This window comes from Lampetra fluviatilis, chromosome 29, assembly GCF_964198595.1.
Source record: "Lampetra fluviatilis chromosome 29, kcLamFluv1.1, whole genome shotgun sequence".
Lineage (NCBI taxonomy): Eukaryota > Metazoa > Chordata > Hyperoartia > Petromyzontiformes > Petromyzontidae > Lampetra > Lampetra fluviatilis.
The window spans coordinates 1,946,767-1,963,283 of record NC_136303.1 but is presented as its reverse complement, the minus strand read 5'-3'; the positions used below and the strand labels follow the sequence as shown (position 1 = coordinate 1,963,283).

The window sequence follows — 16,517 nt, the reverse complement described above, 5'->3', positions numbered from 1 at the left end:
CGGGCCCCAGCCACGTTGGGTGAGGGTTGACGGCTCAACGCCGACCCCGCGCTTTTACACTCGCCTTGATGACGTCACGCGCTATTCGTCCAATACGATTACGGCGGGTGAGGGAAGGGGGCGTGGGGGAGGGTGATGATATCCCTTAGTAAGATGGCCGCCGCGAGAGTCCGACCAATCGGCGCTCGGGTTTCCGAGGACACGTGAGGAGTCATCTGACTGCGGGGGCTGTACAGGGGCAAGACGGAGGTAGCGGTGGTGGTGGAGGTGGTGGACGCCGTCAAAGGTTCGGGTTCGAGTCCAGGTCCCGCGGCGAGTAGGCGAGCTCACGCCTACCCCTCCTCCTCTCTTCCCTGCCGCCTTTGTCTCCCTTTGACTTCCTACCCCGGGCCAACAGCGACAAAGGTGTGGAGCGGTGAGTGACACAGTTGGTGTTGGCTGGTGGAGTTGTGTGTGTGTGGGAACTCCCTCCCCTAGTTTCCTGGTTGTTGCACACTTCACCTTTCGTGTTATCACGCATTCGGCGTGAGATTCGCTGCTGCTGCTGCAGCTTCTCCTGTCGAGGCGTTCGGCGTGCGTGAGAGATGTGATGACATCGGCTTGTTGATGATGATGAGTAGCAGCAGGGCAGGAGAGGTGGTGAGGGCGCGCATCGCACCACGGCTCTTGAGATATGGCGACGGCGTGCGGGGCAGGCTTTCATCCAGCAGTGAATCAAACGTTGCCCCGATGATGCTGATAATAATGGGGCTATTGAGCAACTACGGTAAAAATTTCAAGAGTCCCACTCCGACAGCGCACTGGCAAAGCGGGCCGATCTCTGTTACATTTCGCGAGAGTCGTTCTCTCTCGCCGTCTCGCACTGCCCACGCAAAGTATAAAAAATAAGGATATTTTTTCCCCTATTTGGCAATGCAACAGCTGTTAAGATGTTCAAACACCAAATCGCTGGTGTAAACCAATCAGCCTCAAGGACGGTGCATATATTATCAGAGTATATTTTTGTTTGCTTGTTCACCACTAGTACCTGTGGTTAATGCAGGCATGGTTCCTTGCAAAAGGTTTCTATTTGGTGTCTGAACATCTTAGCACCTCCTGTTTTATTGCCGGAAAGGGTAAAACCTATTCTTATACTCTTCTTATATTTTTCAGAGTTAAGATTATTCATAAACTCGGCGGTTTAATTATTTAAAAATTCGAATCGCAGTTGCTTTTGTCAATCCACCGTTGTATTGTGGCTTGCTCACGCCCTATTATTTGTTTCTTTCGGTTAAGTCACGTCTAAAGATAAAATAATACATTAAATTAAATAATAGAATACGACGTTTCGATTGCAACACAAACGTCGTATTCTATTATTTAATTTAATTTATTATTTTATCTTTAGACGTGACTTAACCGAAAGAAACAAATAATAATTCCTGCAGTCACGAAAGTTCTAAAATTAAGATCACGCCCTATTGTTTGACCATAACTTCGTGATGATCAAACTGCAGGTTGGTGAAGGAGATTGAGATGAGTTCCCCGGGACCAGTTCGACTGATCTTAGCCCTGTCCCGGGCATTTAACTCAGGTCACCGGGTTCTTAACAAAGTGCGCGAACCACAGCGCCACCGTTCCTTCGACTTATCTACGATATATCGATTACTATGCCTGATCACGTCAATATGCTTAGGGAGACGACTGGTGATTTACTTTGTGGTCCATAGTTTGGGTTGCATGATCGCAATCGCTCTGCTGTGGCTTGTCTTTAATTTTCCATTCATGTCGGAGATGTCTGTGCATTAGGGACCACGACTGAGTGGGTTGAACGCAGAATCAGAATATTTAAACTTGAAGAATCCGATGAGCTATTAAGCTCTTTTTCATATATGTCCAGTAGGGCCGGGTAAGAACATTACATCAACAAACGATACAAAAACACGATAGTAGCGCAAAGTACAGGCAAACGCAAACAAATCACCCAATAACGTAATAGTTTACACTAAATCCATCCTACCAGGCAAAGCCTGCTGAGGAACTCATTATTCACCGCTTTTTTTGCCTTCATTACAGACTAGCTGTACTACCCGGCTTCGCCCGGGACTTGGATCCACCACGCCCGGCCGCCTTTGTCTCCCCAGTGGCGATGTTCACACACCACAGCAGTTACTCGTTTGAGGCTGAGTCGACCTAGGGGAGGCCCAGGAACGGTGGAAATAATCGTCACCGGTGGTGGCCGTGAGCGGTAATCGAACTCGGGTCGCTGGGTTCTTAGCGTAGCGCGCTACCCGCTACACTACAATGCGTGACGCTTCCACATGCGTGGATCACATGACAGATGTGACGTCACAGCTCACTTGCCGTGCAAAAAATATATGCATTATTGAGCTCCCCCCCACCAAAAGAAACCAAAAGTGTATTTTTATAATTTCTGCATGGTGTACAGTCTGGAAAGTACCCACATGGGAAATTTCCAGTTTGTTGCATGTCGGGAAGTACGCTAAACATTTCGAACAGACGCACACATTCACAACTTTGCCTTTTATATATTACAGATGAACGGGCCGGGCCCAGGGCCGAGCGAGATGATGGCGGCAGCCCCTGGCGTGGCGGACGGCGCTGCGCCGGTGTGGGAACGACCGTGGACGCTGGCCGAGATGCGCCGCGGGAGCAACAGCTGGTCCCTCGCCAGCGACGCCAGCGTAAGTACAGAATCAGAATCGGGATCTTTATTTATACTGGTGGAATCCGATGAGCTTGAAAGTTCTTTTTTTTTTGCAAAGATGTCGAAGTAGTACGCAATCGTGCCCACCAGCGGCAGCTGTGGAGTGCTGTAAAATAAGTAGATTGTGGACCTGTATGGTGATGTGAGTTCCAAAATCGGAATACCGATTGTCGACCCTGATACCATTTTCCGGTATAAACCCGAATCATCATTGAAACGTATTGCATAGGCATCGAATAATGTGATTCTACTTGGCTCTCATCTTTCCTACATTTCCCTACGGTTTCGAGTAAATTCTGCGTGCTATTCATCATCAGTGCATTTGAATGCTGCTTTTAATATTGGGATCTCCTATAGAAATTGTCAACTCCCAATCATAGTTCTGAGTAGAGTCATAGGAACTGAATACGATTCCTACAGGAATTTCCGAGCTGAACTTTGCTTAGTTTCCAGTACCTGAAGAGATCAGGGAGGGTTCAGTCAGGGTGATTTGGTTGATTGATCGATGTATCATCCACCTAATTTTTCCTCATCATCCAAGATTAATCTACTTCTGGATGAAGGCTCCCCTAAGCTGTCACCATCTATTAAGATGCTGCAATGTATCAATACATCTCGCTCCTATACACAAGCTGATCTCATAGTTCAATCTGCTGCCATCCTGTTGGAAAAAAATGTAAGTTGATAGACGTGGCTTTATTTCACAATGCTGGTCAATGTGGTTTGTATGCATTGTTACCTTTCACCACTCACACTCAGGGGACTCGAATCGGTGGTGAAGGTAAAAGTGCAGCCTTGAAATTTCTTTCTCATGCCACTGCATGGGGGTATTTGGTCTACTCTACCACAATTGCCAGATATGTTGGAAGAGGTCATAGTACTCGCACTTGACCCAACCTCACGCAACCTGCCGATCGACTAACTGCTGCTGGGTGGACAGATGTGGGGTGGATTGAAGACACTTGGTTCGACTTCTTCTTTTGTATGGATTAATAGTAGCAGATTAAAGATGTAATTTGAGATTTGTTATTGACTCAGTTGTCTGTTCAGAAGCAGAGTGGATCTCGTCCATTCCTCCTATAAAGGAGTGAAGACATCAGCAGCAGCAGAGTGTTTACGATGTGCTCGGTGGTTTTGGATTCGTGGCCGCACTCGCAGGCGGCCGAATCTTTGACCCGCCATTTGTGCTTCAGGTGGCCTCATCGGTCGACAATTGGCGGCGTTGAAGGTTGAAACCGGGAGGTTAGATGGTAGGGTCCTGTATGAGATGTTTTATTTGTTTTACTTCAACTGCTGTGTCTAGAAATCAAACTGGCAACCTCTGGGTTGCAAGTTAAGTGTGCTTACTATTACCCCGTGGCGGACGTAGCAGCACAGCACATGTACCCTCATCCTTCTTTCATATGTTGCAGAGATAAGCAATTGATTTTTGGAGTGGCAACAAGAGTTGTAATAAATCAATGTCTAGGTTATTTTCCCATTCAACGCTGTTGGTTGTAAGCTGGCGGATTGGTTTGATGCTGCCGCTAATTTGTGTTGATGGGCAGCGGTTTGCAATGTTACTGCATTGGTTTTTTTATCTTCCAACTTGTATAGAAGATGAGCACATGTCCTTGTCATTGTATTAATTGTTTATCCAACCACTCTTTGTCCGTGTGTGTGTTTGTGCCACAGCTGCTGCTGTACCTGCAGGAGTTCTCACAGCAGCTGATTGCGCGAACGCACGAGATGGAGCGTGAGATGGAGCGGCTCTTGGGGCAGGCCCGTGGCACTGACTGCCGTCTACGAAACACCTTCAATGACTTCCTGTCGCTCGCACACACGCAGTTCATCGAAAACGTGAGCTGCTACCGCAACCGTCATGTTTCTCGGATGCTTTCCGATGAAGCCTGGAAAGCGTAAATGACTGTGGGGTCACGATAACTCCTAAAGATGGTCCAGTGTTAATGTAACTTTAGAAAAAGTGTCGTGTCTTTTAGAGACTTACTCGAGCAAAAACTTACCAAATTGATTAAAGCATTGCGCAACACTTGGCGAGATAACGGATAAAAGAATTAACAATGTCAGCCAAGGCAATGTTGACATGATTGAGTGTGACCTCATCATGCGCACATTCCCTCCCAATGGCTTTGTAGGTATGACGTCATCTCACAACTTGACACGTCAAGCGCAGTGTAACGTCATCTCACTGTGCTGCCTGGAATGTATTATCTCTAATTAAATGCTCCTGAGGACAAACACACCTCCGATTAGCACGGTTGACTACGTACGGTGCGAAAGTCCAACATACATAAACACACATGTGTTTGAAAGCCCTACAGAATCCATGCCCAATGCTTGATATATTTAATTTCCATTTATATTCTGCCTCCTCGAGCAGAAATTTGCTGGAGTAGCTTGAAGGTGACCTATGCCGGCAGCCCCTTCCCTGCCACCACTGCCGTCACTACTTCTTGGCTACTGCCAACTGTGCAGTTTTGCAGACGTCATTGTGACCGTTTGTCATTTACAACCGCTGTGGGTTGGGCTTTTATATATATACTAGCAGAAGTACCCGGCGTTGCCCGGGTGAAAAATATATTTCTTAATAACCTTACATATATACACAGATGGGCTGCTACCCCCCCCCCCCCCCAGCCACGATCTCCTCGGCCGCTGTGCAGTAATATGTACGGCCTATAGTGTGGTGGGGTGTCGAGGCCTAGTACCGTGCAGAGCCTCCGGCCTCGCCTAAATTGCCCACCCGGCTGAGGCTGGGTACTGGGGCCGTTACCCCCCCCCCCCCCCGCGCTACAATAATACTGTCTTATCGCTATAATTTTATTATCTACCGACCCTATAATAGTAATTGCACACATTGGGATTGGGGGGGGAGTGAAGAGGACGTGAAACTTTGATGAATTTACCTCAGAGTCGCGTGTTAATGCGTGCGCATATTTGTAACGGGAATTAAAAATGGCGTCCACCCCGCAGCGAATGCGTCGCTACCCGTTGCCAGGGGCAACCGCCGTGGAAAACCAAACGGACCAATCGTGTCTCGCAAATCCCTCACATTTCGTCCAATGAAACTGCGTATGGTCCGGCGATACACAGACACACACACAGACAGATAGACAGACAGATTTGCGATTTTATATATATAGATATTTTATTCGAGACGTGTTTTGTCATCGTCGCGGACCTGTCGGTCCTTGTTGATCTGTTTATTTTTTGCCTTATTTAGTCCAAAACACATACTTTTTAAGGTGCACCCGTGACACCAACATATAAGAGTAGCCTAATTCGTCGACTGGACTGAGCAAATATCTATATTAAATGTCGAGACTAAGACGTAAATAAAATTCCATAGTTTGCCATCGATTAGGCTAAAGACTGTGACTAAAACATGAAAAAGTGCTGACTAAAATTAACGCACATGCAGCTAATGCCGGCAGCGCCCATCTGCCTTCCGCCCATTTCCTTGTGCGAGAAGGATGTGAGGTCTATCGTGGTCCTGCCCCTTGTGTCCACAGAGGGTGTACGACGAGGAGGTTGAGGAGGTGCCCGCCAAAACGGAACCGGCAGAAAAACCTGACCAGGTGAGTTTCCCGACATCATGGTGGACATGGTGGTCACCCATCTGAGCACTATCCTGGCTGCATCCTGCTAAACTTCTGAGATCTCAAGAGAGATAAGGCACATTATGTGCGAGTTGGTTGTAGACGATCCATTTGAAACAAGCGTATCAAATTTAAATCGATTCTCTAGATCCCTCCATCCATATATCCCTGCTTAGTATTCCTCCCCAGTAGGTATCGGCACTACATGGTTCCCTGCAGAGAATTGCCTACAGTGTGACATCGTCTTGTTGTGCCACTTGGAACGTACCGTTATTATTGCTAATTAAATACTGCTGTATGTTGGAAAGCGTTAGAAAATCCATTAGTAAAATGATATTCTGCCTCCAGCAGAAATTTTTCCAAGTAGCTGAAAGAAGGTGGCCTACGCAGCCAGCCCCTTCCCTGCCTCACCGCCACCTTTGCACCGCTGCCAACTGTGCAAATGTGCAGATGTTACCGAAGCTGTTTGTCACGATCGGCGGCAGTGACGGTGCCTCGTCTGTTGCTCTGCCCGCACTGCAGGCAAAGCGCGAGGCGGAGCTGATCCCACGGATCCGGCAGGCCGTGCAGCTGGGCTTGCACGTGCTGGACGGCGCCTTTGAGACGCTTGACGCCAAGGGCGGAGCCGCGGACTCGGATTCCGAGGAGGACGAGGCCGTTTACCACGTGGAGCCCATCCTGGAGCCCAAGGTTTGTGCCCGAGAGTCGCGGAATCTCCTGCGCCTCGTTTTGTTTTCGTGGAAACTGTCGTTCTTCACATTTTACCTAAATCTAAACTACTTGTGTATTCGACCAGGTAAGGCCCACTGAGCTACGTAGCTCTTTTTCAGAAACGACCTGGCCACAAATTATAGCTCAAGGAAGTGGCTTATCACGTTGAAATTTACAGCAGCCAAATACTCAAAACGCATGTTTCTAAAATGTGGAGGGAAAAACCGGAAGACCTGGAGAAAAATCCATGCGACCTCGGGGAGAGAAACATGCAAACTCCAAATATTTAGGCGTCATGGTTGGGATCGAACCCACGATCTTCTGTATACCAGGAGAGGTAGTTAACATCTCGCCACCGTGGTACCCTGTGTGACGCTCGCAGTCCAAAGTTGCGGTAAGTCGAGAGGGCATGAAAGCTGTGTAGACGAGTGTTAGTGGATCACGTAGAGATTTGTCAAGCTCCCAAACCCACTGAGTGGTGAGGTGGCCCATAGATGACAGTGCAGCGAGTCTTTTTGTGGAGCCCCCTTTGAGTGTTATCCCATTGCACACATGGTGAAATTTTTTTCCGCACTCCATATTCATTTCACGTAAAAAACGCTATTTCTAAAGGGATTGGTCACCGCATCGCAATATAGAACTCTCCTGAAAAAGTTGAGACTCTATGGCTTTTTTGATAAATAAATGACATTGTTATTTATACAAGTTGAACTTTGGCTAAACTATGTCAAAGCAAAAAAACACTCCCATAGTGGTTCCTGCGCAAACCAACATAGGGTGGTGCACGCATCCTCTTCAAAGTCCTAAGCCAGTGGTTGAAATTCTATTTTCCTGTGCGGGGGGTGAATCATCCTCTCGTACATTATCAACAAAGTTGTCCTCATTTTATGGACCTCAGAAGGGTTTCAGCCAATTCAAACTCCAATGGGAATTTGAACTTGTAACCTTTCCGACTGCGGTTGGTCATGGGTTGTAATCGCAACACTGCCTGGCCAATCGGGGTTCCACACTGGGAAAGCGTTCTTTTTTTAATGGTTAACAAAATCAACCATTAATTTTGATAGAAAATGTATTATATTGTTGAGGGCACAATGAGAGCACACACCTTTTGGGCTCAGAAAGCATCCAAATAATGTAATCTTCACGGGACCCTTACTGTCTAGCTAGCGCACACTCTGCTTTGAAACTGGTGACATGAGTTGGCTTCCCAGCGACGGCTCACATCAGTGGCAAGCGATCTCTGAACCGGTCTTGCCCACCTCCCCCACCACTTCGCCAACCCGCACTGACCAGTTTGGTGAAGTATGGCCAAACGGCCTCCTGTGGCTGATGGTGCGTAGGGAGGCCTTCATTCACCAGTACATTGACAAAGGCCTGTCAAATAAACTAAACTCACTTTCAGAACGTGAAGTGTATTATGCCAGTCATATATGTGTGCTGTGGTTCAGTCTTGTGGCATTACGAGTGCCGAAAAGCCCACATGGCTATGTTGTACGTATCTGTGTTGTATGTATGTTGAATTTCTTTCGCACCGTACCTTGCCAGCCACGCTAACCTGAGGAGGTGCGGGATTCGAATCGCGACTGAATCTGCGCCCGCTCTGCCCTACAGGACCCTTACTTGGACCGGCCCCTGCCTCACATCATTGGCTCACAGCAATTCCTGAGCTCCGACGATGTGGGACTGGCAGACATCAGCAGCGATGGTGAGTGTTCCCTGCGGTTTAAGGAAACTTAGCCGCGGCATTGTGTTGATAATTTAGTTGAAACTGCAATATTGCTGGATGTCTGTTTATCCCTTGGTAGAAGACGCCGCGGACAGCGACAGGGAGAGCGCGAGTGATGCCGAGAGTGACGAGGGCTTGCCCAACGGGAACCCATCGGAGGTACAGCCCAGGCTTGCACGACCAACAGATAACACAGCACAGAAAAGGCAACTTGATGGAATTTTCTTAAAGTGAAGACCCGCGCACGAAACTGTGATTGTGTTTTTTTACGGTGGGTTTTTTAGGGAACGACTGAATCGGATGAAGAGAGTGAAGGGGACAAGAGATCTTTTGCGTCGGTGAGTGTTGGCCTTTTTAATATCTCATCCACAAGAATAGGTTTTTCCCCTTTTGTCTGGCAACAAAACTGAAACCTTTTTCAACAGAATCATGTCTGCATTAACCACAATACTTGTGGTCAGAATGCAAACAAAAAACATCCTCATCCACAGTTGTATTACAATTGTGTTCCTGGCATTACGTATTGATGTCCCGAATTCTTGCAGTAAGCATTGCACCACCCCATATTAGAGAATTGCCTCTGGAAGGTGAAATCGCAGAATGACTCATATCTGGAGTTGTTTGGGCTGGAATTGTTTGGGCTTGTGTTCGGCAACTGTCGTAACAAAAAAACATGTAATGAACATTCGTGTTCGGCTGTGCTTTCCGCCTGCAGCGGAGACCGGAAAACGGCGATCCCAGCTACGATGGAGAGGAATCCGAGCCGGATATCTTCGGCCACTCGGATGAGGAGGAGCCGGAGAGACGGGGGGTGGCGTCGCGCCCCCCACGACCCACGGTGCTCTTCCCTGACGACCGCACCTCCAAGCTGCCCCGTCGGAAAATGAGCGTCGACTCGGAGGACAGATCATGTAAGCACGTGGAAGGGGAGGTGGGGGGGGAGGGCTTAGGATGTTCACAAGCAGGGCTTAATATCATGCGGGCCTGGTCGTTTAGGCGACCCGGGAAATAATTCCCCACCGGCACGCCACATCCAGTCTCTACCCCTGGCTATGGCGACTTGTCACCTGCCACGTACTCCGGTCTACCAGCGAGCTGTAAAATACTTTCACACCCGGCACACCACATTCAGTATACTTCTCGCTATGGCTGTGGCTATGGGTCATATGCCACATACTACGGTCTACAACTGACCCAGAAAATATTCGGTGAGAAAATAATCTCGATTCATAGGTGATAATAAGCAGCCAGACAGATTAAAATATGGACTTTTTATTTTTTTGTAACCCAACCAAATCTCACAAGCACAATAATATGTGAGATTTTCATGATATTCGTATATATAGTCTACAAATAATGTTCTTGTGATTTTCATGAAACACTGAGGCTTGTTAAAAACTGAGTTTCTTTACCTTAAAATATAATTCCTGCTGCAACCCACGAAAATCCACTGCTGGATGAAGGCCTCCCCAAGTCGTTGCCAAGTCGTTATTGTCTCGCAACAATCCATTTAACTCTCGCACACGAGCTAATTCTATTGCTCCATCTCCATGATGTGACGTTCTCTCTGGCGTGGCGACTGTAAATCACTGTCAATAGGCTTACACACTGGCGAGCGTGCTGTTCACTAGGTTATCCAGATTCATTGAGATATAGTCGATCCTTACACTCCTGTTACGTTCACAGGACATGTGTCTTCATGCAAATTATATGTAAGTGATCTGCAAATATAATATTCAAGCTAAATTTAGCGGAAAAATCTGTATAAATAAAACAGACACGAAACCAATACAAACGCAGCAGTATAATCAAGACAAAAAAAACATAGCTCGTCTCCAAATCGTGACGCATTCATCACATCGGTCGGTGGAAGGTGAATCTTTACGTACCTACGATAGAGCCTCCGCATAAACACAAACACGTGCTGTGGTAGGAGGAAGCACAGTGCCAACTGATATCTTAACATAAAAAAATCTCCCGATGCCAAAAATGCAACAATAATGTCCATGCAGCCATGGCAGATGGTGTCAATTTAATTTAAATTAATCCCATGCCATGCTGCAACCGAGCTTTTGTGGTTGTAAGCCGTGCAACTATGCTGTGGAAGCTGTGGGTTTCGCGCAATGTTTAGCTAATGTCGACACCGCTGGTCGTTCTCGTTTGGGCTTTGTCTCTCTCATCTTTTTTTCACTCAGCGAATGCGTCGGGCGAATCTGCTGCTCGCAGAAGACACCCGGAGCGGACGCCCAGTCGCAGAGGTGAGACGCTCTGAGGGTTCGCTCCATTGAGGGTTTCGCCATGTTTTTGTGCTGTTGCAATCCGTGTGTTGACTGTATTTTCACTGCGTAGGTTTTTCACAGTTGTGCCATATAGTTTTCCCCTGTGTTTTCTGGTTGTGCTGTGTTGTTTGGCACGATGCCCCTCGGCTAAACAACTGCACTCTGTGACATTTCATTATGTTATGGGTGCAGTATGAGTGCAAGTATTATCTCCATATATATAAAAGGAGAAGTTGTGATTATTTATGTCTGTTCAAAATGTTTAGCGTACTTCACGACATGCAACAATGAAATTTGCCATGTGGGTACTTTCCAGACTGTACACCGTGCAAAAATTATTAAAATACACTTTTTTTGGGGGGGGGAAGCTCAATAATGCATATTTTTTGCACGGCAAGTGAGCTGTGACGTCAAATCTGTCATGTGACCTGCGAATGTGGAAGCGTAACGCGTTGTAGTGTCGTGGTTAGCGCGCCACGCTACGAACCCGGCGACCCGAGTTCGATTCCCGCTCACGGCCACCACCGGTGACGATTATTTGAACCGGTCCTAGGCCTCCCCTAGGTTTGACTCGGCCTCAAACGAGTAACTGCTGTGGTGTGTGAACATCGCCACTGGGGAGACAAAGGTGGCCGGGCGTGGTGGATCCAAGTCCCGGGCGAAGCCGGGTAGTACAGCTAGTGTGTCATAAATTTAGCCTAAACTGCAATCCTACTGTCATATCTGGGGTGGAGCACCCCGTTCATACCTCGCTGTGCTCGATATAATTCAACGTAAAGCTGTCGGGATGATTGACAATGCCAGCACTCGCTGATCGACTCCAATCGTTCCCTAACCCAGCAGTCAATCGCCTCCTGATCACTCTTCTATCACAAGCAAGAGCTCAGATCTTGGGTGAATGTGCTGCCTGATCAGGGCCCTCAGTTGGTGCCTTTACATCATCGGAACATAATATTGGTCGTGAAAGCCTGGGGATGAAATGTAATTGGCCCGTACAATTTTTCGCGTATCCTCTAAAGGCAATACAATCCGTTAAGTGTTACTGTATGAATACGTGACTAACAGAAGTAACAGTTTAGCCGCTTGTTTTAATAAATAACTAAATGACAGAGTATTGCGGTACAGTCTCGGCTTATGTTCGCAGCACAGACATTACGCGGTCAACACTCGCAGATGAATAACTAAGCTGCATGCGATGGTGGACGCCTCTGATCCAGAACTTTTGAGACAAGGTTTGGTGGATCACATAGATTATTTGTGCGACTCCCAAGACCGAGGTGGGCAGGAGATGGCAGTACAGCAAGTGGGATCATTACCTCATCTGTGTGGAGCTGTTGAGTGTTTTTCCCTCGTATGTCTGGCGGGTTTATTTACACACAAAGTAAAATACTCCTTATAGAAAGAAATGGCCAAACATCCCAATGCAGGAGCCTCCTTATAAAATACATTTGAGGCAAATCTGGGAAAATCGGATCTCAAGTTTAGCAAGGTAATGGCATAAGACGGGTCACCAATGACTGCACAAAACAGCCATCACATTAAATAGGCATATGATGATACGGAAATTTGTGGAATAAAATCAAGTAGCACATGTGACAATCGATTGCTTATGATTTCTATGAAATATAAATTACACCTTGACATTTAAGGTAACATGAAACAAAAAAGTATCCTTGAATTGCCACCACGAATCTTGGCAGTTCGTAGAATCTCTGGGGATGAGCAGCAGTTGGGGGTGTTGCATTGTTACATGCCTGCTTTGTTATTATTTCATAGGCTTTGTGTACGAGATGATTCCATGATTATATGCTCGATTAATGTTTTTAGTTTTGCCGTCGGTTGTTTGCTGTCACTAACCTCAACTAACCCTGAACCTAATTCTAGATTTGAAGCTTTCGTGACTGCAAGGATTCATATTCTTAGGTTTTTTCGGTAAAGTCACGTAGGTAAAAAAATTAAATTAATAAAAGTAAAATAAAAATAAAATAAAAATCACGACGTTTCGGAGGCAACACAAGCTTCCGTCTTCAGGTGGAACAGCCACAGCACGATAGCTGTATCAAGTGAGAGAAACTCCAAGAAAACCCTACCTGAACCCCCGCCCCCCCTATTCTCCCCAGACATGCTGGCAGCCCCGGAAGATGAAGACGAGTCCCCCTTTGCGAGCACCAGGGGGATGTTCTCGGGTGGCAAGGGCCTGTTTGACGACGACGAGGTACCGCAACGCGACGCAACGCTTCCACCGCTCGTGAACTTGGCACGCTCAATTGATGTGGCTCCTTAGGGCTACCCCTTGAAGGAGGGTGACCTGGGTGGCTCGGAGGTTAAGAGCGTTCGCCTGGTGGCACTGCTGATCCTGGGGTTCAAATCCAGACAATTTCCACTGATTATACCCGGTACCAATTGAATACACTTGAGTAGTCTTGACACAGTCACCAATGGACTCTTATAGAGATGCAACTCATGAAGACCCAGAGACTTACATAGCATACAACATAAATCTAACAGAGAGAGTCTTTGCCTAGAAACATCCGGCAGTTCACCAGCTTGGGTTCCAGCAAGCCTGATAGCTGATGAGACACTCTTTGTTGAAACTGGTTGAGAGTGTATGTTGAATCAATGCTAATGAAATTATGCACAGCCAGAAGGCTGTGTGGCTGATTGGATGTGTAAACATATATTTTTCTGTGTCCGAACAGATATGTGAAGGAGGCATATTGTCTGCTTATTTATTTAGTGACTTGCATAGAGATCCACAAACCCATGGACATTGACTGAGTTGTGGTTCAACTGGGTGGTACCGATGACTGCACAACACCATCACGTTAACTTTGGTTCTGTCTTAAGTTTGGTTTAAGCTGCGATTAAAAATATCAGTTTGGCTTGCATGCGACGGCATTACTCTGGTGCAGAACGGATGGATAAGTTCTACTCCCTCTTGTGTGGCACAGAAATCGCTTGAAGTGATGTTAAAATTAGTTCTGTGATATCCGCTTCTATGGGCCATGCTCTTAACATGAAGGGTTGCACTGTCCTGCAAGAGATGTGAATGGCTTCTCTGTATTAGGACGTAGTTTCAGTAGCACATCTGGGCAATAATAAACAAAGACCACCACCCTCGCAGTTGGCCCTGCTGCTAGCAGAGCAACTGTACATCATGGTAAAAAAAAAAATCCAACTTTGATCCGATAGTGCTGTTGGTGTCATATCAAGAAAGCGACCATTCGGGACTTTGCAGGAGGCATTGTATCACCCTGTGTCTGATGATGGTCCGTGGAAGGTGTTGCCCACCTGATTAAAATGCGATGGTGCTTCTTGCTGTGTCTCTCAAAGGAGGGCGGGCTCTTTGATGAGGAAGTGAGGACTGAAGAAAAGACTGTGCCTGTCCCTGCAGAGACTAAGAAAGGTGTGGTGTGTGTGTGTGCTGCTCGCTACCCGCTCCTGTGAACGCACCCGCTGCCTTTGAACGTTACGCCGAAACTTACTCCTTTCGTTTACCCCTTGATTCGATTGCCACGATTCACAATCACGAATCAACTCTAGAAATACTTTTTCTTTCTCTCGTTTTGAACTGCCTTGTCTGCGGTGTCCCCGATGTCATGTTTGTCTCATTTGTACTGGTGGCTTTGTTACACTTTCTCATTTGTACTATCTGCCTCTGTACTGTCTCTCTTGCCCATGCTGTCTGCTCTATAATATCTGTCTCGATTGTGCTAGTTGTCTTGTTTGTACTCTCTTGTTTGCGTTGTGTACCTCTGGACAGCCTGTTTTGCTTGTTTTTATTATGTCAGTCTAGTTTCTACTGTCAATCTCATTTTTAGTGTCACATCTTGTTGTGTTGTCAGTCTCGTTTTATACTTTCTTATTCACTGTCTAATCTGTCACATATTTCTTATGTGTTCTGTCTCATTTATACGGTTTCATTTGTTATGTCCAATTCTGACCTTTATTCTCATAGAAACATTTGTACGAAAAAAATATGATTCTTATACGAATTATTCGATAGGTAACGTGAGCTTAAGATTCGCTTTTATTTGATTAACCATTATGGGACTGCATTAACCAGCTGAACTGTTATCTGTGCAATGTAGAGAATGCATTGAGAAATCAAAAAAATCCCCATAATTGATAGGATTTAGCTTACAATCTAGGAAAAGTGTCACAAAAGGTGTCATTCGGCTACTAAATGTCTCATTGATGGTGACGCCAACGGTTCTCTTAAATTATAAAAATTATTCCAAATATACATTTTAAAATACATTGGTAAAGTTCTTCAACAGCAATAAACACACACCCCCACATAAGTACAGCTTAAAATGTGAAACTTATCTTAATAATTAGCACATCTTCCCTTGGGATAAAATCTCACACTTTGCATTGTATACTCTAAAACGTATAATGCCACACTTGCTAATTTGAGAGGAAAATATTTTTATGGAGCCATCATTAATGTTTGCCAGGCATGTGTGTTTGTGATCACTGAGTCGTCAGTTGCAATTGAAGCTAAAATCCCAACGTCTACTGTTTTCTGTGTGTGTCTGCGTGCGATGGCAGATCGGACGTTAACGAAATCTGGGAAAAAAATCCCAGCTGGTGCCGTGTCCTTATTTCCCGGTCAGTGCCGTTCTTTCTCAACTGCACCGAGAGATGTTCACACGGAGGGTTTTGCCGCGGTATTGCGATGCTACCTTTCGTCGTACTTCATAAAGTCCACAATAGTCGTGTCATCCTTTTTTGCTAAATATCCTCATCGTGAATCTTCTTTTAAGCATCCTATTCCCTGACAAATGATTGGTGAGATAAAAACAAATGAGTCGTTGATATCATAAATAAATATTTATCCTTCCTATTAAACTTGATGATTTTCCTGCAAGTTTATTTAGTTATTAATTGTGTAACTGACAACATATGCATCACGAGCATAATCGATTGTGGTTCGTGACCAATTGGTTCAGTCTCCCAAGGCCCGTGTTTTTCACCTGAAAGTCGATTAAACCTCCCTTGATGACGCTCTCACACCGTTCCGTCAGGCGAGGGCATTTTTGTGCCTCCGAAGCCGCAGCCCGTGGCCCAGGAGGTGCCGAAGGTCGTGCAATCCCAGCCGGAGAAGAAGCCGGCCTCCACTTTGTTCAGCGACGACGAAGAGGGTGACCTCTTCGCGGGAATCGGTGGAGCTGGCAAGCAGACCAAAGCAGGTGCTGTCCGTATTTACAGGAAAAATAACGCCGAACAAGTTAGAATAACCGTGCTACGCATGGATGTCGAAATGCCTTCCAACGTGCGTCTGTCTTCGGCAATAGATTGCAGTGCGGAAGCTGATGGGTAGCAGTCAGGGTAAAATGTATATGTGTATTTTCAAGTATTTCTGTTTTTCTGGTTTATGACTTTGAGTTTTGGAAGATGTCTTTAGCAACAGAACCTTTATACTAAATTAAAATTTCTATTGGGTCATCTTTATTAGTTGTTGTAACGCCGTGTTAGAGACATTCAATTCA

The 16,517-nt window shown here is 46.2% G+C and overlaps 1 protein-coding gene across 6 annotated transcripts in view; it reads left to right on the top strand.

The window, feature by feature from the left end:
• The first annotated feature begins 223 nt into the window (after positions 1-223).
• LOC144942940 (WASH complex subunit 2-like) overlaps positions 224-16,517 on the top strand; it is a 29,184-nt gene continuing 12,890 nt past the window's right edge. For 5 of the 6 annotated variants that reach the window (XM_078869984.1, XM_078869983.1, XM_078869987.1 and 2 more), the window contains exons 1-14: positions 224-415; positions 2,538-2,684; positions 4,382-4,546; positions 6,220-6,285; positions 6,829-6,996; positions 8,629-8,722; positions 8,823-8,902; positions 9,028-9,081; positions 9,459-9,654; positions 10,939-11,001; positions 13,143-13,237; positions 14,356-14,428; positions 15,577-15,636; positions 16,053-16,217. In XM_078869984.1, the coding sequence (XP_078726110.1) occupies positions 2,538-2,684; positions 4,382-4,546; positions 6,220-6,285; positions 6,829-6,996; positions 8,629-8,722; positions 8,823-8,902; positions 9,028-9,081; positions 9,459-9,654; positions 10,939-11,001; positions 13,143-13,237; positions 14,356-14,428; positions 15,577-15,636; positions 16,053-16,217 (1,426 nt within the window). In that variant the 5' untranslated portion in view covers positions 224-415. The remainder of the gene's footprint in view (positions 416-2,537; positions 2,685-4,381; positions 4,547-6,219; positions 6,286-6,828; positions 6,997-8,628; positions 8,723-8,822; positions 8,903-9,027; positions 9,082-9,458; positions 9,655-10,938; positions 11,002-13,142; positions 13,238-14,355; positions 14,429-15,576; positions 15,637-16,052; positions 16,218-16,517) is intronic. The other variant, XM_078869982.1, reaches the window with a different exon arrangement.